Consider the following 22,229-nt stretch of genomic DNA (forward strand, 5'->3'; position numbering starts at 1 on the left):
AGACCAAACCATTCAAATGTAGAAGCACACCATTAAACAGTTCAACATCTCAGAATCTGATCAAATGTGATGGATCAAATGTCTCTGTAAGATACACACCCAGTCCTCAAATATAAAATGTAAAACAAAATGTGTGCACGTCTTGTAATGATATTTTCAACATTTCTACAATCATTTAGAACAAACAAGACACCTCCTTCAGTCCGTCCATGAGTTTTCATTAAATAACCCCATCAGTCCTCTCTATAGTCTTTGTCTCTATGATACACTTCTGAACAATGTTAATTTCTCTTCTCGTTTTTTCTTCCAGCTGTGTTGTACTTAATAATTTTTTCCAAGAACTAAGTTTCCTTTACAGCTTCTGTCCATTTTTCTTGACTGGGATGGGACCTTATATCCCATCTTCTTGTGATTGCTTTCTTAGTAGCTATCAGCAACATTTTTACACCCAACCCTTATTCATATCTTCTTCCTGAAATCAAAATGACCAAGATAAGGAACCATGTCACTCATAGGAATGTCATATCCAAGTATCTTCTCTGTTGTCATGGTCACTGTTTTCCAGAACATTGATCATTTGTGGAATTTCCAAGATATATGTCAGTGATCTGTGTCTGTTGCTCCTCTCTCTCCAGCATGGTACATTTGTTTTTGACAATTACTCGTGACCTTTGTAGTGATTACGAAATGTTTTTCTGAGATAATTTTCTCCTTATCCACAAACTGGTGGACTTCTGATGTGTTGACCACATGTCGAGCCAATCATCTGAAATGTTTGTGGTTAACTCTAATTCCCACTTTTTAAAAATATATTTAATCAAATGTTTGACTGAATATAAACTAAACACAAAATGTAAATGTGAATGAAATTTGTATTTATAACACTTTATATGGCTGTGAGTACAAATATTGGTAGAGATAATAAATACTATATGGACTTTTGCATGACATTGTGATTATGTAGTATTTGCTGTGAATACAATGAAAACACTGTCTTTCAATGTCTGATTTAACACAATTTAAATAAAGAACAGTTACCTTTCGACGCCCAAATAAATGTTTATTCATTTACATATTTATATAATTTAAAATCCACTTTCCAGGATTTGGATCACAGAATACACTCAGGTCTAAACCACATTTGTGATTTGTAAGGAGTTGAGAACACAAACTCTGTACAAATGTTCATACACTACTCAAACCCTTCAGATTATCCCTCCAGAAATAAAGTATGGTTTTGTGTAGTGCAAATATAACAGTCCCATCTCCTGCAGCTATAAACTGTCTATAAAATACTATGTCAAAGGTTCAATCATGTGAAATTTATGTCTAAAGCAAAGTTTTTTTCAGCTCCCTCATATTTCAAATGGATACCTGAATCATAAACTGGGGCTATCCTTCATACTGATTCTGTAATAATGCAATGTATGTTATGAACAATCCCAACACCCCACTTAAATATGATCATTATTTAAAATAAAATAAGAGATAAAGATTAAATTTCTTTCAACAAAGATTAAACTTAAAGACTCAGAAGTCCCAGTACGGTCAAGTAGTCTATTTCTGGTTCTTCAGCAGTTCATCAATCTGGGTCTTGTACATATTCTTCACATCTTCAAGATCCAGTCTCAGCTCCTCCGCCTCTTCAGCCTTTTCTCCGTACATCTGCAGGATGGTGTTGTGCCTCTGCTCCAGATCCTGAAATGCAGCGCCACACAAATGATGAGAAAGAACCTTTTGTTCATTGAGGATTAACCTTTTCTGGTCTCTGAGACTATTCTCAAGATTTACAGTGCCCACCTTGAGCTGAACTTTGAACTTGGGGATCTCCTTCACCTTCTCATCCATCTCATCGTTTTGATTGGTGAGTCGAACCAGCTCTTCTGACATTACGGAGCGACTCCTCTCCAGACTAGAGATTTCAAGCTTCAACAGCAGAAGGAAAGAACAAGGTTTGTAAAAACTAGTGACAACTTTAGAGTGCAGGAGTTTCTTTTTGACAGACAATTTTGCACAATAAAATGCATTTTTTAAAATAATATCAAAACATAGTAAATTTATTGAGCCCTCTATTCACAGATCAGGTAGTGGTGACATAGACAAACCATTAAAATTATAAATTAAGTTCTAAGTAGCTTTATGCAGATTTATTCTGAATTGCTACCTGTAGCTGTGCGATCTCTCCTTCTCTCAGTTTGAGCTGAGACTGGAGGTTCTCTATGATGCTGGAGCCTCCCGACAGCCTGGCGGCCTCATACAGGTTGGTTCCGCTCATGGACACAGACATGGCCATGGTGCTTAATGAGAGGTCTGAACAGTCGTCCTGTGTGAGAATACAACAAAGTATAAAACCAATCAAGCCACACTAATCCAAGCATGTACAAACTAATCTTCATTTCTAGAGTTTAATATTTGTTCTCAGTAAATACCTGGGAAAGAAGAGACGTGTGCAGAACAGCGTTGTCTGCCCCACTGATGGAGCTGGAGCGGGACAGGGAGGGTGTGGAGGATGCAGGGGGCTCTCCGACAGAGTGGGTCATAGCTTTCCGCTCCTGAAAGGAAATAATTTTACAACCGATCAAGAGCAAAACTAAAACATATCCGTGGTTGAAATGGAGAAATGCTCATTAAATGCAACAGATTTGATGATAATATCAAAAATCCTCCTGAACCTTTTCCTTGAGTGCCTCTTGAGCCAAGTAGTATTTCTTCTTCTCTTGCTCCACCTTCATCTTCTCCATTTCTAGCTGATTGGTCAGCAGCAGCTGGAAGAAGAAATGTGCACATGAAGAAGCTGTTTCATAGACAATGACAACAGGGATAGGAGAGAGCATGATGGTACCTTTTCCTTCTTGGTCTCTTCCAGCATTCGACTGTGTTCTCCTTGCAGATTTTCCAATTCAACATGCTCCCTGCGTGGACAAAACAAGCAAGAAGTCACTACAAGCAATTAACAGTATTTAAGACGGTGGAATATGTCTCTGGTGGATTTATTGTCAAATAAAACAGCAAGAAATAAACAGACCAGAGTTTTTCCATTGAAGCAGAGATAGGGTTGTGCAATACTCATTTTCTCTCTTTGTGTCACATAATGCCTGCACAGCGCAAGAGATATTATAAAAGATTCAAACCAGCCAGGGGTCAAACCTAGAATCTTCTGATCTGTAGTCAGATGCATTATCCATTGCGCCACAAAAGTGTGTAGTCAAAAAACCCAACTCCAACATTCTGGATCTGTCCTAATTACTATGGCACCACCTAACCTTTTTGTGTGAAGCTAAGACTGCCCTAAACCGCTTCCAGTGGCAAATCTTTCATCTTAGTGTTATTTATTTATATATATATATATATATATATATATATATATATATATATATATAAATAAAGGTATCATTGCCTTCTCTGACCCTATCCTCTGGGCTGGTCCTCATAATGTGTTGGGCCACTGTCACCTGGCTCTCTCCCTGGATCTGACCCTTGCACCACTCTCATTGACCCTGAACAGTCTATCTACAAGAGAAATAATAATAACTTCACAGTTCAACACAACAACAAGACTAATGTCTTAAGTCTTAATATGAGAAATCATAACTTGGAGATGAAAACTAACAAACTTACTTGAGAGTCTATGCCTCTGTCTGACTGTCCCTGTCTGTCTGTGCTCAGATGCTCTCTCTGAATTGCCTTTGCCTGATAACACATTTGCGAAAAACATTTAAATAAGCACTGTATTACTTTCTTATATAAACTTGTATTTGATATCACTGGGATCCTCCTTCTGTTTCCACATGACTGACATTAGTCTAAAACCTCCGGTCAGTGCTGATTGTTACAAAACAGGTGTAATGGAGACACTACATTTCATATACATGTGCAACCACTGATATAAAACGATTTGCTTAGATGAAAATCCTTGTAATATATACAAATGTTTCAAGATTTCTAGAATCTATGAGAAAAGGACACAGCAGATTAAAAACTACTTGAAGGAGAATTCTGTGAAAAAAGGACAAAACTGCTATTTGTATTTTTGTTACAGGCTCAGGTTAAGAATGCCGTGGTGGGGCGACCCTGGGCCACTTCAAGCAGCAACAATATCAATGCATTAGCCTATAATGTGTAGCTGGATGATATACGGCAAGCATATATTGAGCCAGCTCCACCGGATCTTTTAAAATCTTCAGAAAATGACACAAACACATACAAAGTGATCAATTCCTTCTGCTCTGTGGACGGCTCCACAGGAAACATTTCAGCATATACACCATGCAAGCTACACAAAGCCACAAAACACAGACAGTAATACGGACCACAAGCATCTTCTGATGAATGTTGATCAGTAATAAACAGGAGATAAAGCAGTAATCACTCTGTTGATCTTGATAAAATGTTAAAAGATGCAGTAACTCATTATGGCTTAGTAAAATGTCATGTACACTTGTAATCAAGTTATTCCAAAACAAACTATAGAAACACATCAAGTAGTCAATAAATGTACTATTCTGTAAAATAGCCAACGAATGTGTGTGGACTGACTCAGCTTTAAGGACTTTAGATGGATATTTAACAGACCCTATTATGTGAATTGTCGGATTTACCTGAGTTATTCCTTTATTTTGAAACCTTATCAGTATATGAACAAAACAAAAACCCTGGGCATTGGTCACTCGTGTGTGTTATGTCGCACCACAACATTCAGCACGAGTGTGGTATTTATGGATTATCTGGAAAATATCTGGAAAAAATTGTTTATCACAATGTTGATGCTCTTACTCCTCCACACATTGTATACAATTACTGCAAGCATTAAAGCTCCTGCCAACAAAATTACATTAACATCATGATTTAAGCTGCAATATTTAGATTTACATGTGACTAAAACACATTGACATGCACGTGACACTGAACCCATCTATCCCACACCCTACTATCACAGACAGAAATACATCAAGAACATAAAGTATGTGTTGGTGACCAGTTGATGTAAGTACATCATCACTTTACTCTGTAAAAGTTGTAATCTATTACCTGCTGCTTTCATCTTCCAGTTTCTCTCTCTTGTTCTTCTCAGCATCCAGTTGTGCTAGGAAGCGGGCTTTCTCCTGGCGGAGCAAGGAATTCTGGGACTCCAGAGAGGTCAGCTGGGACTTGATGGTCAACAGATCCTCCGTTGCTGAACGCTCCTTCTCCACGGCAACAGCCAGCTGTGCCTGAGCATCGGCTGTTAAAAGTAAAGAGATACAGTTTTAGCTCACTCTGCACAATACAGTGTTTTGGACTCTTTTACATACACAGATAAACTCCAGCATTTTACCTAGTCTATCAGAAATGTTCTTCTCTAGCTTTTCCCAAGATGCTGTTTGTCCGCCCAATGAGGCCTGTAGGTTCTCAATCTGTCGTAGAAGGGGCCGTGTTGCCGAGGTAACACTCTGACTGAGCTCCTGGTTCCTAGTCTCTGCCTCCTGGAGCCTCTGTGGACGATGACAAGAAAAATAATATGACGTACATTAAACAAACCCTGCTCTTACGCAATTACCTTGCTTGCCTGTCCACCTTCTATCAGGCATATGTTACCTGTTGAAGCTCACTGATCTCCTCCCTCAAATAATCTTCCTTCCTCGCCTGCTGCTGCTCCGCCCTTTGCAGAGCCATCCTCAGGTCAGCCACCTGTGCACAACATTAAAAAGAGTGGATGAAGAAATGACCAGTTAAACTTGGCAGTGAGGAAGTGACTGTCTTTGATTGTGTAAATGAAAGAAATGATAGATATGATCAAAGAGAAAAAGTAATAACTGAGAGCTATGTTCACAATTCTGTCTAATGTACCTCCAAAACAATGATCATTATATTCTGTAAAGATAATGATTATTGTCCTGGTGGTATCACACCCATAGTAATTGTGTGAATTTAAGCAGAGGAAGCTTCACAGTGAGTCCAGTGAAAGAATAAATCAACATCAACAATGGATGCCTGTGGCTTTAATAGATCCAGCACCACCTCAAAACAATCTGTTTCAAATTAAAGCTGCACAACTGACTCACATTTGAGGATAAAGATTTATGGAGTCTTAACCACAGAATACTCTACATGTTGCATGAACTTATTTAGTATGACCTGGGTCCCTCACAGCTGCAAACCAATAAGTCTGATAAGCCTTCAACACCTGCAAAAAAACATTTCTACAGCTTGAGGAGGTTATTACCTGGTTGGCCAGGGCCTCCTGTTGCATCCTGGCCTCCTCCTGGGCTTTCACAAGAGCCACACTCAGCTGCTCCTTAGCCTGCGTGTCCCTGCTTAGAGCTGCTTCTTCAGCCACACTGGCTCTGCTGGCATTGGCCTTGTGGAGTTCTGCAAGCTCCCTGACAACAGACGATGAAGAAGATCATTAACATCATGACCCCTTTTACAGAGAGTATCAGAACAGTGATTTTTTTTTTCTTTGTTGCTTTGACTCTGTACTCCAGCACATAGGATATGAAATGAAACATTGACTCTAGGGTATTTATACACAGTATTATTTGATTTACAAATTAAAATGGCTACAGTTCCTACACTGTTCACATAATGTAGATGTAGTCTGTCAACATTGACACTACCTTTACAGTATTACAGAGTATTGTTTTAAAAGCAGGGCATGGCAGTGTTTACTTATAACAGTTGTCCAGAGCAGCCTGTACGCTTCGGTTTTTTTCCTGCAACTCATCAGAGTCTGACTGCAGCCTGCTCAGCTCCTTCTCCTGACGCTCAACCAAAGAATTCAGCTTCTTGATGTTTTCCCTGTGCTGCTTCTCCACCTCCTCCTTCCCTTCTAGAACCTACACACAGAATGGTGGTAACAAACACATTATCTCATCATGACATCAGTAACCAGGGAGCAACAGCTGAGTCAATAAATCATTTTGAAAACAAGTTCATATGATGAAAGACAAAGAGAAACCAGAGGTAAACAAATAAAAAAGCACAGATACACAACATTGAAATGCAATTGTTCTTCAGCTTTCATGAACTATAAATATGACATTGCTAGGGAACAAGGTGTTTTATTGTGTATTCACAAACAATGTATTGCTCTGGGATATTATTAAGTTGTTGTGTCGGGTTTTTCCACTTATGCTTGATACAATATAAAAGCCTGAACCAAAAATGACTTGATCCAGTTTACTACAGTCATCACAGTGTTAGATCAACAGGTTTAACATGTTGTTGCTATGAGTGGTGGAGGCAATAACACTGTTCTGAGGTATTTTGGCTTCAGTTCACAAACAATATCTATTAGTGATTCTATTGGCTCACCTCAAAGAGAGTAGCATAAGAAACACCTTGAAACACAAGTTTAACAAATGATCAATGCGTCCTCAAAGACAATTCAGTCTGAATGTGACCGTTTCAGAAACTAGACTGACTTCTGACCTGCTGGAGCTGCCTGAGCTCTTCCTCCTGCTCCTTGATTTTCTTCTGGTGCTTGATGATCTTTGTGTCGCTCTCCTTCTCCTTCACACGCAGCTTCTTGATGATGTTACTGTGCTGCAGCTGCTGCTTGGACAACTTTTCACCTAAAAGTGAAACAAATAAATACATACTTACAGAAACTCAAATACAGGTGCGGAGACAATACCCACCACATCTCAGTTGTTTTAGGGTATAAAGTCACCAGTGAGGTATAAAGTCAGAAACTTTTCTTTAAATCAACCATTTATTCCAGAAATAGCTGGTAACACAACAATATTGATGTATGCAGGAGCCCCAGTAAATAATTTCCCTCATTTAGAGCTTATTACACAATTTCAACCACTTTGCAAAGACAAAGCTAAGAAATGTAGTGTCCCGTAGTTACCAAGTAAAAAATATAAATTCCTCATGTGCTACATGACCCACGTTGGATTCTATAAAAGCAGCAGCAGTATTATTAAAGACCTAATCAACACTTGGCTTTACATTAACATGTTCTGTTGACTGTGCAGCCTGTTTTGAATAGACAGGTAGTGAGTTGGTGATGGTGGTAAATAATTGGTTTATTCTTTAAACATGTCTTACCCTCTTCCAGCAGACCTCTGATCTGCTCCTCCTTCTCCCTGATAATCTCTATTGTGTCACTGGAGTTCAGCCTCATAGAAAGTTCTTCTCGCAAGCCCTTTATCTCCTGTAGCACAGATAAATATCTTTGATACAGAAACTACAGCGACAATTGTGATCTTGTTTCTGAGAGTTAAAAACGTTACATGGGTGTAAAAGAAAAGATAACAAAAAATGTTTTTGTGAGTCTCAGAGAAGTTTTGTTTATTTAGTGGGAGAAGAAGAAAGTTGGGTCTGATGTCAAATATGTGAGTTACCTTCTTGGCTATATCTCTCTCTTTGCAGGCCAGCTGAGCCTTCCTCTCAGCATCTGCGATGCGCTGAGTGAACTCATCCTTTAGAGACTGTACAGTGGAGCTTTCCTCCTTGAGGCTTATCACTTCACTGGGAGACGAACAGACTCATTAGTGAAAGAGCTCATTGTTGAAATCTATTCAGCCTCAAGTTCAAGACAGTCAGCACAGGTAGATTATTCACAGCCAGATCACTTAACATCTCAGCAGTATTTCTCAGATGTAGGTTTAATAAATACTGAAGTAAATAAAGGGAGAGAAATAATGACTATTTAAAGCTTTCCAGAAGCTTTGCCATGTCTTTTGAAAATGCCTTATCATGATTATTTACAGCGCCTGTGTGAACCAGGTGTGTGTGTCGTGTACTGACTCTTTGAGATTGTCACAGTCCTCCTCCAGCCTGGCCTTGTCTTTGCTGACTGCCAGCAGCTGAGACTCTCTCTTCTCGAGACGGCCTGACAGCTCATCAATGACCTAAAACATGTCAACAATATTTTTTTCAGCAGTTGCACAGAAATGCCCAAAAAATATAAACACAGGAGAGTGGTGTTAAGTTTATAAACACATTTTTAGAAATGCCTTGTTTGCATAGAAAAACTAATTCTATGGCCTGTGGTAAAACAAATGCTAAATCTTTGGCTAAACGAAAATTCTATGCTGGTTTAAAGATGTTTTTAGTAAACACAACTGCACTAGTCCTACAATGGGATTAACGCTGTTAGACAGAATAAAACAGAAATGTGATGTGACACTGTAATAAAGCTGTTCCTTTCTGTTTATCACACAGAGGAATTCAATACAATTCTTGAGTTTCTTCTGTTTTCTGTTACCTTTGGAATGTTGCTTCGAGATTATTATCGTTCTAGTGATTCATAATGAATCAATATACAGCTTTGTTTTATATATTGTTTCCGAGCTTTTTAAGGCGTTTACATAGTGCTGCAAAAGGATACATACCAAACTAGTTTATAACAACTATCCTTCATATTTGTTTACCAGTGTTGTGACAAAGTAATGCACTGGTGGAGGGGTGTTGTTGAACAAGTGTATCTGGTGTATTCAGCATGACCCACAGATATATGGACTTTGTAACCTTACATTTTGCAGAATATTATATTTAACCAACTTGTGCCCATAGAAAAATCCTATACTACTAAGCAAATACAGGCCAAAACACACAAAACATATGTATTATCTGTGCATTAAACATATCTTTAAAACTAATATAACCAAATACATATTTCCTAGTGCCATAAGAAGGCACCTGGACTTGCACTTGTTCTTGAAGATGTTTCACTTCATACCCAAAATAGTTCTTCAGTTCTGACATGAAGAGGATTTTTGGATAAAATGAAATGTCTTCAAGCAAATAAAGCCAAGTCCAAACACCTTAATACAGCCCTTAGAAATGCCATGACCTGGAAGACTGAGAGTCTTCACAGGCAGCTTCATAGTGAGTTGACGTGAGTTGTTACCTTTTGCAGCTCCAGTATCTGAACTGTTGAGACACTTTTCATCTCCTCAGTGATTGGTGGAGTGATCCGTTTTTCAGCATTGGAGGAGAGCTCTGACAGTGAGAAGTTTGCCTCAGATTCTTGTTCCTGCTCCATTAACTCTTCAGGATGCTCACAATTCACAGGCGTTGCACTCCGTCCACTCTCCTCCATCTCATCTAGCGACTGCTCCCTCGCCGTTTCGGTGAATCCCTCCTCGTCTTCCTCCTCTCCTGCCTTCTCCACCATTCCATCCTCCTGCTTCTGACAAACAGCTGATGACACTGTTAGAGAAGCAGGACCTGCAGTGACAGACGCTAGTGTCCGACTGCTGGGGATGTCATCATCTGAGTTGACCTCGCTGACACTCCGGCTATCCAGTGATTGCACACTGAATGAATCGATGCGTTCAAATGCGTCTGAGGAGGAACCGCAGCTCTCTGTGAGTTTGGGGTAGTCCTCCAGTCGAGGAAAATCTCCACAGGTGGAGGCAGTGAGAAGCTGGAAAGAGCCCTGCATTAAGTGAAGGGCAGCCTTAGCCTCACCTGTTTCTTGTCTGGAGCTGGCTGAGCTCTCACTCAACACACTCTCATGATCAAGCACTTCAATGTCACTGGTGGTAGAGGTTCCTGAGGAAAAAGCACTTACTGGAGGGGACGGGGTATCGTTTTGACGGTCCTCCGCCTTTGAGTCTTTATGCTCCAAGAGTACTTCCTTAGCAGATGGAGGGGGCGAAGGATCAGACGGTGTAGAGCTCTTCAGTTCAGAAGTGACAGCAGAAGGTTCAGAGGAGTCAATGGTATCCTGCTCAACCTGGTGTTCTGATGGCAGCTGTAGCTGTTCTGTTTTTGGATCTAGAGAAACTATTGAACCAATATTTGTTTCTTCACCACTCGAGTTACAGTCAGGGTTACAAGGAAGATCACTGGAAACAGAAACAGGAGAAACTGGCTGCAAGAGGATAGTGTCTGCATGAGGTGTTTCTGGTGAAGACTCGGACTCCAACGGCTGGCTTTCAGCAACTGTCTGATCCTCATCACTCTCATCAGCAGGTGTTGACTCCTGACTCTCAACGTCTTTCAGGATCACAGCCCCTTTCTTTTTCTTTCCCTTCACTTGACGGCGCCTTTGGGACTTAGCAGGAGCGACAGACACAACCTGGGTTTGGGGGGCACCTTGTTCATCTACAGGTAACAGAAAGGCACTGAAAAAGTTTTCGGATTCATCCACAACTGTGCGGGTGACAGGCGTAGTGATGGCCTCAGAGGAGGGAGGTGGAGTGGTGGTCTTCTCTTCAGGGGATGCTTCCCACTGCGTCATCCCCCATCCTCCACTTGATGACAGCTTTCCAGTCAAGGTAACATCTTGGAAAAACAGATGATATTTTTAATCCAACATTTTTATATGGAAAACAGGGGCGGGGCTAGGGGCGGGGCTATGGGCACTGGCTGCTGTTGAAATCTGATTGTTCCTGTAGTGTCCCAGTCCTTTAAGTAGTCTTTTTTTTAATAATACTCTTGTCACTGACAAATAATACTGACAATAAATGTGACAATTTGTAAGAACTTCTGAAGTACACAACGTGCTAGAACAATGTAGCTTTACTCAGAGCTATAGAACTAAACAAGGAATGATTTAAATGTGCCCCTTACTGAATCAGGTGGTGTACATGCATGTTGAACATAGAATATGGCCCCTCTGTGTTAATTGTGGCCCCTGATTTAGAACAATCCTAGATCCAGCACTGTGTACAGAGGAAACATTAGCTGTTTCCACCATAAACAACATTACTTACCATCATAGGGCATCACAGTCATGTCACCCCATTGGTCCTCTTCTTTAATGTCCAGAACACGGTCGATGGACTTCTGAGCTGTTGTTAAAGCCTGTTTGGCGAAGCTGGACAGGTGAGATGCGTTGAACCAGCTCATGTTTATATAAAGCTAACTAGCACCCAGCAAGTTCAGAAATAGTTACGCGGATGTAACAGGGGATTTGGCGTCGCGACGCAAAGCACAGTCACCTCACCTGCATTTATTTTCTTGTCAACTTTACTATCGACTGGCAAGAAGGATATTTAGATATTTCAAATTCCCTCAGCACCGTATAAGCGTGTTGACAGCTTGCGACCACCGAGCTAGTTAGCAAAGCTGTACGTTAGCCGACGCATATCGCTGGTGCACAGGGACAACATCAATCCCGGACACAGCTCGCAAGATCAGCGTTTCTCTCTCAAAAACGCATAATGTCAGCCAGTGGTGTACACACACGGTTATCTCTATCTCCACATGATGAGCTCTGCCTCTACAACCAAAGCAAAAGCGTCCCCATGCTAAATCCAAGCCTTTTCCGGGCTCAGTCGCTCGGCCGTCATCGTTTGTTTTGGTCGCTCTCAGCTTGGAGCCCAGCTAGCATTAGCATTAGTCTGCGCCCTACTTCCTTTCCACGTAGCACCATGACGTCATGATCCGGGTATGACAGGGCCTCTGAGGAAGTGACCTGTTTTTTTTTTTAGAAGTGTCATTTATTTCTTCTGTTTAGATCATTCATTTGACTCGTTTATTTTTACTGATATTTAGTTAAATTCAAATCTTATTCTATTTAATCGATCTTGGTACTCTTGAATGCATCGGTTCTACAGAGAGGATGAAGAGGAGAGGAGACAGCGCGCACCCCTACCTTCCTTTGATACCACATTATTAGTTAAAACTTCAGCCATGGGTTGGCAGTCTCACCCATTCGCAGAAATTCTTCCCTACTGTGGACATCAAAAAGATGTCGAAGGCCTTATCTGCATCTAGTGATGTAAAAGACTGTCGGTCAAGTGAGGAGACGAGCCAATCTTTTATGCTACTGTTAAAATCCCTTTATTCCATAATTTCTGACAAAGGTTGTCAAAAGTTGTCCTCAGGACCATCCTGACTGTTCACTCACTCAGTATCAAGCATATTTACTGTATCATTTTTTGAGATATTCAGCCTTAAAGTTCATTATTTTGAATTGAAAAGGACATTATGCGCAATTTTTACTCTACTGCAAAATCCCTTTGATCCATAATTTCCGACAAAGGTTGATACAATTAAACTCAAGACCATCCTGACTGTTCACTCACTCAGTATCAAGCACATTTACTGCATCATTTTGGAGAAATTCAGCCTCAAAGTTCCTTTTTTTTTAGTTGAAAAAGGCATTATGTGCAATAGTTACTCTACTGTAAAATCTCTTGATATGCTTGATACTGAGTGAGTGAACAGTCAGGATGGTCCTGCGATCAAGTGTATCAACCTTTGTCAGAAATTATGGATCAAAGGGATTTTAAAGTGGCATAATAGGTTTGCTCAATCCGTATCATGGACTACATGCATTTGCTTTACATTCTGTAATACGGGTGCACTTGAAATCAGGAAAAGACAAACGTCTGCTCACTTAACCACGAAAAGACGAACGTCTGCTCACTTGACCGCAGTTAGAATAGCAGGATCCAGCGATCCCCTCTGGTTATGGAGGACATTAAGTGCTTTCTAACACTGTGGAATCCCTGTCTGCCCTGAATAAAGCCATTCTAATCTTTTCCTATTATATTGGGTAACAAGCCCTCCAGTATATTTTTGTGTCACTATTGAGAAGGCTAATTGGACACATATTTTAGCACTTAGTTTTCTGCTGTCCTGGTTTAGGAAGTAATGTTATCGATGCGTACCTCATGAAGGAAGGGAGCAGTAAAGGGGTTTTCAGTTTGTCTTTAAATCTCTCATAAATAATCTGGACCAGTCTGATAATTCCTGAACTGTTAACTCCCCCTCAAGGATACTGCAATGTTCATCTGAAATACGTCTAAGTCATCTAAGAATTGTGTCTGTATTTCTAAATTGAGAGGACAATCAGTTCCAGCATATAGTATAGGGTCCATAGGGTCTGCTATAGATTACCATTTAAATCTTCAATGGTAGTAATAGCATGCTCGGTTTGTTGTTACTTAATCCTTGTGTGGTGTTTTGTTACTCAGCTAATGTCTGTGGGTCTGATGGACCAACCACATTATTGGATTTTTAAATCAATACTGCCATAACAATTTATGTAAAAATACCTCACATATAATTACTTCATCGCAGTTGCAAGCAATATAAACAGCACATGTGATTCATATTTGTCATTTACCTCCTTTAGATCACATTTATGAAAATAAGTGCTCTTTGTTTTTTGTGATAAAATACAATAAACAGGAAAAATCAATTATAATCAAGATAGGGCTGGAAAAAACAAATATAAAACAAGGTTGTTTATCACTGATGATGATTATTACTTTTTAACTTGATTAGAAATTGAACATTCTCATGTCAGTCTGCACAACATTGAACACAAAGACAATTCACATCAGCCTATACATCACGAGAGACAAACCCCTTCGCACAGTTAAGTCGTAAGCCAAAGTTGTACTGAACTTACTGAGCAGATACTATTTCATTCCAACAATCATATTGGACATTAAAAACCCTGAAACTGTGTTTTGTAAGTAAAGGAAACATTTTATTTCAGTCCAATCATCATTTTCAGTGTCAGTTCACTGCAGTGGTTACTGAAACTGAAAAGCTGTGCGGGAATAAATAAATAATTTAAATATTCAAAAACCTGAACAAGTACAGAATAATATTTTGCAGACTGACCACTGTTTGTCTATTTGCACAAAGAACACTTAAGGTTGTAGTGCAAATAACACATAATGCAGAAATCCTCAACACTTGTAGATGATTTATCATCAAAACATGACAAGGTATGAACTGTAATTTGGCTTTTCAGTGCAAAAATGTTAAATTTTGTCAATAAGTAAATAAAAACAATAACGTTCTCATTTATACTGTGATTGGACACAATGTAAACTGCACCAGTTTTTAGACCATTTTAAATATTTAGCATCCAGCCATAGTTAGCCAAGAAACAAGAATGACATCAACTGGTGTGGTAGTGCTTGATGTCATCCTATGAGGTAAAGCAGAGTCTAAACAACATGGTCTGGGGTGTGGTGACATCAGCTACAGCCAGCTCCTGTCCATCAGTCAAACCCAGCTCTGGAAAAAACATATTCAAAACATAACTGAGTCAGAATTCTCACAATGCATTCATTTATCATGTATTCCCTGGAGTCTGACCATTCAAAATATATGGTAAGCAATTTTTAGGAGGCACAAATAATAGAGCTCACCCTTCAGAGTTTTGGAGAGATTTGGTCGTGTCCTCTGTTCAATTGAGGCGACAGACTGTCAACAAAAAAACTTAATGAACTTGAGCTAAAACATTACGATGAGAACTTCAGGCTACATCCAATATTTTGGATGTGGTTTTCATACTAGTACTGTGGATGGCAGGCGTGAACATAGCAACGGATATACATTAAAACTTAAACACAGAAGTGTGGATGTAGCCTCTGGCTTTCAAGTGAAAACACAACAGTGTGAAACCAGATGTTAATTACCTGTAAATATAATGTCTTGTTCTTTCCTTCCACTGTTGCTGTTATCGCAGGTGATTTCATTTGTCTGAAAAAAAAGGATGGCATTTGGTTTTTGAGGACAACACAGAATAAATACCAACAAAACTAACAGCAAGCTAAGATGTTGGTTATACTGTAGTAAACAGTAATACTTTCTAACAGCGAAGGCAGACTTACAGGGAAGTGCTCTCAGTGAGGTAGTTGAGCACTTCCTGGAGTTTGGAAGAAGGAGCAAAGTGCAAGTCCAGAGGTACTTGACTGCAGGCTGAACAGTTTTCCTACAACAACAGTGAACACAAACACATTTAATCCAAAAGGCTCCTTCACTGTAGCAAACATGAATAGGCAGCTGCAGCTCAGGGACAAACCTTTCGTTCTGCCTCAAAAGTGTATGTGTATAGTCCGTCAACATCATTGAAGACCATGTAGTTGTTGAGAGGTATGTAGGCACTGTAAATGGAAAAGGTGAGATCATGAGCAATGATGGAAGGCAAATGCAGCTTATACAAAAAAGGTATATAATATGCACATATAGACCAAGAAAGGCCATCACTCTCACCTTGAAGCTATCTTGAAAACCTCTGTTGCACAAGCAGCTGAGTCAAATAAAGCAGGAAAAAAGTTATTTCTGTTCACAGAAAGTCAATATCATCAGTACTGTGTGGAAATTATTAACTTTTATTTAGCGGGGCTTAAAATCCTCTATAAAGGTCTCTATTACGTACGTTCCACTACTATGTTGTCTTAATCTTTATTTCTTACCAGCGATTACAGCATTTGTAGAGGCTACAGCAGGGATTATCCTCTTCACAACACCTGCAACGTTTACATGGAAGTAGAAAAAACATTTGTACAAATTTAAATCAATCACCTTTACAAATCTGCTGACTGAAATGACCCTCAGTAAGACATGTTGGTTGCAATGTTTTTCCAAAGTATTTTGATCGTGATAAATAAATGTCCTTTGGACACTAACCCTGGGTTAGTCTGTATGTGACTCCTGTTATGTTGAACTCTGCTGCCCTCTCCAGAGATTTCTGGTACACCCACTGGATGTGCTTTGGGTCATCTCCATCCAGGGCCACACCATCTGAGACAGAGAGACAGAGAGAGAGACAGAGAGACAGAGAGACAGACAGACAGACAGACAGACAGACAGACAGACAGAAACTAAAAGTTTAGGTTTTCATTTATAGGTTTTGTAAGTCAGATGGCAAGGTTAGTTCAGCTTCAACATGCATTTCATTCCATGTATTAAGTTAATTAAACCGACACAATAGGAGCCGTAGGCTGTTTGCATACCTCCAAACGGTGTCTCTTTGGGCCACAGCAGCATCCACACATACTCAATGCAATGTTCTGGCAAACGAGGCATGGAGGCTATTGTACACATGGGGAAGTTGATCTGTAAAGACAGGTGTATTATAGAAATGTCTCCACCAACTGGTTCTGTAAGACTATTTAGCCACAGTTAAATACTCCCCTACCTGGGGAGGATAAAGCTCAAGGGTGCAGTCGATGCAGGCGGTCATGCCAGGGAGAATGACTCTGGCGTTGCCTTTAAAGCCTTCAGTCCCACCGTCAATCAAAGGAATGATGGAACCTGGATCCACGACACCATCCTCATACACCAGCAAAGACAGCTGCAAAGAGAGACAGAGAGGTTACACAAAAACCAACAGCATTACCATTAATTCATTATAAGCAATGCTGACAGAATTCTGGCACAGACAGTTGTATGTCCGTAAATGTAACAAGGAAATAAAAGCAGTAACAAAGATTGCAGCGAAGAGGAATAACTTACCAGCATTCCATTCATCCACCTTCTGGCAACTACAGAGTCCAGTCCACAGACGATTATGTGGAACTCTAGATGAAAAGAGATATGAATACATTTGAATCCAGTGTCTGATAATGTTCAAGGAGCCAGTGTTTTGCAAAAGAATACATAAGGGAAGTGAATTTTGGCTCCTGTTAAGTGCTGGTATTGATTTAAAAATTTTCTTTTGGTCTTGAGCATTATTAACTGCCTGTACTGTTGCACTCCTACCCATTATTACCAACGATGAGGACATTTAAAGACATAAAAATACTCACGTCTGTAGAATGTTTCATCTAAGTCTTGAATTTTCTTAAAATGTCTGAAAAAAGCATTTAGGAAAGGTTCATACAGATCTTGCTTTAAAAATGATGTCTCTATGTTTGTAAACTGTATTATTTTGAGATAAAGCAGCTAATATATATAATTACAATTTTATGAGTCTTTAGTCTTTCACCTACTATGGCACGGCTACCTTGTTCTTTCCATTTGGATTATTATGATTTATCAGGAGTGTAACGGTTCTCCAAATCCATGGTTCAGTTCAGAGCAAAATATTGAGCCATAGCTCAGTTCATACCCAGGATTTAGTTTTTGATGTGTTTTTTGCAATCATTCAATCATTAATAGTCACTTGACACATACAAATTGACACATAATTTGGCCAAAAAGACAATAGAAATAACAAAAATAAATAAAATACAGCTTAACCTAACTTTATATGGAATATTACATTTTTTATTCAGTGTTATAGTGTTAATAGTGAAATGAAAAATTTGTTACGTTAGTAATAAACAGTGGCAGCATTTGACAGTATCATGGTTCCTGTATTGCCAGATGATTATGGACATTCGTGCCATTAGCTCAGTCTCAGTTTAAGAAAATTTCCAACCCCTTGAAATTATTCATTGTGCTTTTTGAACAACTGCATTTTTATCCAACATCTACATTCTTGCAACTATTTGTGAACCACTGACAAAACAACAACTGTCAAAAGGATACGGTACAACGCAGCATCCAGGAACTCGACTGTTGATAAAATCAGCTGCAACATGCGCCTTGGGTTGACCTACATCTTTTGGTCTGGTCAAAATTAAAGGAGAAGAAAATAATTACTTGATTCAGACACTGCCTGAGATAATAATAAATATCATAAACTTAACAAATAAAATGTTTCCATAATGAAACTGACCTGAAAAGGAACTGTCGGTTGAGGTTAGAAACATCAATGGTGTCCATGTCAACAACATGGATGTTGCGTATGCCTGATAAGGCCTGAGCCACAGGAGGAATATAAAAAGAAGAACATGTTCAACATTTATTACAGCTTAAATGATACCTTTCAAATATGAATAATAGTGATCATACCAGGTCTTTCAGCAGCTCACATCCCAAACCCCCAGCACCGATCACCAGGATTTTGCAAGTTTCTAACATAAACTGCAGTGACTGGTGAGAGAAAACAGACAGACAGGTCAGCACATGGGAAAATATTTCGCACCTGTCCATTTGTTGATTTGATTGTTTGTCTATCAGTAAGTAGCATCATGCAAAAACTACAGAATGGACTTCCATGAGACTTAGTAGAAGGATGGGACACAGGCCATGAAAGAACACAGTACATTCTGGGATGGATTCAGACAAAGGGGCAGATGTAGGATTTCGTTTTTTCACTTTCTTTAATATGTTTTCACCAATTTCTCATTTGTGGATCTTAATGAAAACAATCAGGCATATTTAGGTCACTGAACTCTATGACTTTGTGCAAAGTAATGCAGTTCTAAACCCAAATCTTGATCCAGTGGATTTAAATGTGGTTTCATTAGGGGACTGTTGGGCCTTGCATTAAGTATGTGCTTCATTGAGTGCCCTTCTAGTTACCTCTGTGCTTGGTTCAAAGTCAGGATGCGTGAAAGGCCCCGATCTTTCCAGAAACTTTTTGATATGGTTCCATCGACCCCCCCACTCACAGGTGCGAGCATTGCCTCCATCCACCACCATCCTGCAGACAACAACAGGTTGATGAAGAGATGCAGCAGCACCTCTTCAGCTCGAAATAGTTGATGGTATGCAAATTACTGTATGAAAATTAATCCACCAAGACCTAAACTCAGCACTGATGACACAGTGAACGGTTCACAGCAATTCAAAGGGCTGAGGAACTAAAATGGGAATATTGAATCGTTGATCACTTGAGTTTAGATGCCTGCCTCATGTCAGCTGCCCTCTAACATGCTCGGTATAATTAGCCTCAGGGATATTTAGTAAAATGTCATATCTGACCCTGTGCTATTTAGCTCCCTCTGCTAGCCGCATAGCTAACATGTCAACAGTGAGCAACCAGCTGACTTCACATGGAGGTGAGCGATACAACAAAAACAATACATCCACGTTAGCTACTCACACTCTGCAAAGCCAATAGTTTAATCCGCAGATGGAATATGTTACACTTTGTTTACAGGCAGCGTAGCTTCCCCAGCTAACTAGCTAGCTAGTGTTAACCTTTCTCGTGTAACCTCAAACATTGGGGCACTTCTACCACGTTCATCACTAACTTCTCAGTCAGCTCCACTACTCTGCTTCTTTTCTTCTCCCTGAAGAGAGAAAATAAAAAAAATCATGCTGAGCTCTCGTGGATTACTGAGACGTCAGAGGATCTATCGGGCTGTCAATGACTGTTTCTCGCTCCTTTCTTCCGCAGCTACTTACGGCTCGTCCGTGTCCGCCATGTTTGAATATTTAACTGCCTTCACAGGTCGATGGCAGCGGTAGTAAATTCAACCATCTTATGCAGTAATATCAATATAGTCTTTAAAGCTACGGTAGATCCAGACGATGTTATGACGAGATATAGATAGTGCTATTTTGTCGTCAGTTTACGTGTTATAGAGGATAAAACGTATAAGATAACTTAGATATAATTATTCAAGTTTCAATAGAGTTTCAACAATTTCGATAGTTTTGAAGGCAACACTGTCGATAAGCTCCTACACAGAGTGCTATTACAACAAGTATCCAAAAGGTGGCAGCAGTTGACTTTTCCGTGGCGAGTACTCACTGCACAAGAACAAGAGTTCAACTGTGTGTTGATCTGTCCAGATACTTTTCATAAGATATAAGTTTGGCCTTTGCAAAACAAAAATAAAGATATTGAAGCAGTTCAAAAATCTCTCTATAGGCTCTGTATATGCAGTTATTGTATATAGTATAGTAAACAAACAATCAGAGGTGCAGTGGGTCATCCACTATTAAGAGGGTTGGTGGTTCGATGCCAGCAACTGGAGAATCACTTTGCTGAAGTGTCCTTGGGCAAGATACTGAACCCCAAATTGCTCCTGATGGCTGAGCCAGAAGTGTCTGTGAACATAAATACACTGCACTATGAAGCACTTTGAGTGCTCATCAAGCGTGTAAAAGCTGCTATATAAATGCAGACCATTTACCATCTACAGATAAATTATGTGAGTGACCAAAAAAGGCCCTCTAGGGAAATAAATGTTGTATGGTTCAAAAAAGACCCAGAATAGATGCCGAGTCATCACAATGTGAAACAAGTTACCAACCATGATTACTGGAGCTGAATAAAATAAATGAGTTAACAACAAACCAAATGTTACTTAATAGACCTGTACAATTATAAAGGAATGCAATCGATGTGCTGCTATGTTCAGTTTGAACTTGTTTTTTCTTTGTTGTAAATGTTTTATTGAGACTTTTCTTGCACATGTGATATGTCTTATAGTAAGTGTTTTGCTGTGTGTGGAGTGTGGACCCCTGGACGTGTATCTGCTTCCCTGGTGGCAGCTTGTGGGGATCCTAATACAAGAATAATGAAAGAATGATAAGGAATAATAGCTCAGCCATAGCTTTGGTAATAATCTATGAAATCAGTTGACAGATAGGAAGAGACAACAAGAGAGAAAATGGCCAATGAGAGATTAATAAACCTGTTTCAAGTGAACAAATCAATCAAACTAAATGAATCATAATCAACTTGTTTCTCAGTTGCAAAGTTTTCCAACACTGAAACCAAAAAGCTTTGTAAAACAACGTACAAATGAACATTTTTATAGATTTACTGCTTTAAGTGGCTTTCAGTGTGAATTGCTGCATGAGGCACTTAGCAGGAGTGAGACATGAAACTAAGATCCTCTAATTACCTTTTACGACTCTACAAGTGAGGGCATCCCCCTCAAGTATATGATTTACAGTGTTCAAATGAATCTCTGTGTTTAATCTCTCATTATAGAATGATTAATAAACCTTTGATGGGCTTCTATATATTTTAGTGAGCTGAGGAACATAATTAATCCACCTGTCTCCACCCACTCTAATAGTGGAGGAAATGTGGAGGAGATACCTTTTTAGAGAGGGTTCATGTACGCACTGATAGCCCCATATTATTTGACATTGATACAGTGTGTGTGTGTGTGTCTGTGTGTGTGTGTGTGTGTGTGTGTGTGTGCGTGTGTGTGCGCGCGCGCAGCAAGACAAAGGCCTTTTCTTCTCACAGTTTCTATGATTTCAATCGTTTGATGGCGCTTCAAGACAATTTTTTTGGGGATTTTTAATGAGACGTTCCGAATGACAGCGTCCGAAAACTGATGACTAAAAATAACTGCTGTGGCCATGTCCTTCATAGCTGACTGCCTGCCATCTTAGCCCTCCTCTCCCTCAGCCCTCCTCTCTCTCTTTCCATTTATTCTGTCTGTCTTGTCCGCTTTCATTAAACCAGAGTTCTCCTCTCGTGCTAAGCAGCAGAGCGATTTGATGACATTTCATCCAAAACTGGGAGACTGAATCCCAGAAGACACTTAGAAATTGGTTGTTTTATGGATCAGGCCCGTTGGTGTGGGAGTATTGCTCATGGGAACTTCAGTAGATATGACATATGAAATAAAAAAAAAGGTAAAACAATAAAAAGAGATTTCATAGAATTTACTGTTTTACTTTTTTGTCTTGGTTTTTCAGAATTAAGTGTAATGCCATAAAATATATTGTAAATGACTTTATTAATAACAGGAGTGCAGTGCCCCTTGTTAACCTGTCTGTGTGGAATGAGC

General features: G+C 39.6%; 2 protein-coding genes across 4 annotated transcripts; both read right to left on the minus strand.

Annotated features, from left to right (window-relative positions):
* Positions 1–1,039: 1,039 nt before the first annotated feature.
* Positions 1,040–12,308, minus strand: tmf1 (TATA element modulatory factor 1). The gene is made up of 17 exons (XM_020086951.2): positions 11,655–12,308; positions 9,842–11,223; positions 8,737–8,840; positions 8,331–8,457; positions 8,035–8,140; positions 7,411–7,553; positions 6,649–6,815; positions 6,203–6,359; positions 5,575–5,667; positions 5,315–5,471; positions 5,029–5,221; positions 2,843–2,912; positions 2,673–2,765; positions 2,430–2,552; positions 2,165–2,323; positions 1,801–1,926; positions 1,040–1,698 (listed from the first exon to the last, which is right to left on the minus strand). Exons 1-17 carry the CDS (start codon positions 11,788–11,790, stop codon positions 1,558–1,560), a joined length of 3,477 nt encoding a protein of 1,158 aa, XP_019942510.2. The 5' UTR covers positions 11,791–12,308; the 3' UTR covers positions 1,040–1,557.
* Positions 12,309–14,364: 2,056 nt separating this feature from the next.
* On the minus strand, positions 14,365–19,993 carry uba3 (ubiquitin-like modifier activating enzyme 3). Of its 3 annotated transcripts, none has more exons than XM_069511287.1 (18): positions 19,876–19,910; positions 19,722–19,760; positions 19,048–19,168; positions 18,535–18,615; positions 18,359–18,441; positions 18,169–18,249; positions 17,445–17,488; positions 17,152–17,216; positions 16,835–16,990; positions 16,650–16,752; positions 16,324–16,437; positions 16,110–16,163; positions 15,907–15,943; positions 15,716–15,797; positions 15,525–15,625; positions 15,330–15,393; positions 15,060–15,114; positions 14,365–14,925 (listed from the first exon to the last, which is right to left on the minus strand). In XM_069511287.1, the coding sequence occupies exons 1-18, from the start codon at positions 19,893–19,895 to the stop codon at positions 14,837–14,839; spliced, it is 1,389 nt and encodes a 462-aa protein (XP_069367388.1). In that variant the 5' UTR covers positions 19,896–19,910; the 3' UTR covers positions 14,365–14,836. The 3 variants fall into 3 exon arrangements, with proteins under 3 accessions (XP_069367388.1, XP_069367399.1, XP_019941900.1); XM_069511298.1 differs by having other exon boundaries at positions 19,571–19,760; positions 19,876–19,906; XM_020086341.2 differs by lacking the exon at positions 19,722–19,760 and having other exon boundaries at positions 19,876–19,993.
* Positions 19,994–22,229: the final 2,236 nt, after the last annotated feature.

The sequence above is a fragment of the Paralichthys olivaceus genome, chromosome 2, assembly GCF_024713975.1.
Source record: "Paralichthys olivaceus isolate ysfri-2021 chromosome 2, ASM2471397v2, whole genome shotgun sequence".
Lineage (NCBI taxonomy): Eukaryota > Metazoa > Chordata > Actinopteri > Pleuronectiformes > Paralichthyidae > Paralichthys > Paralichthys olivaceus.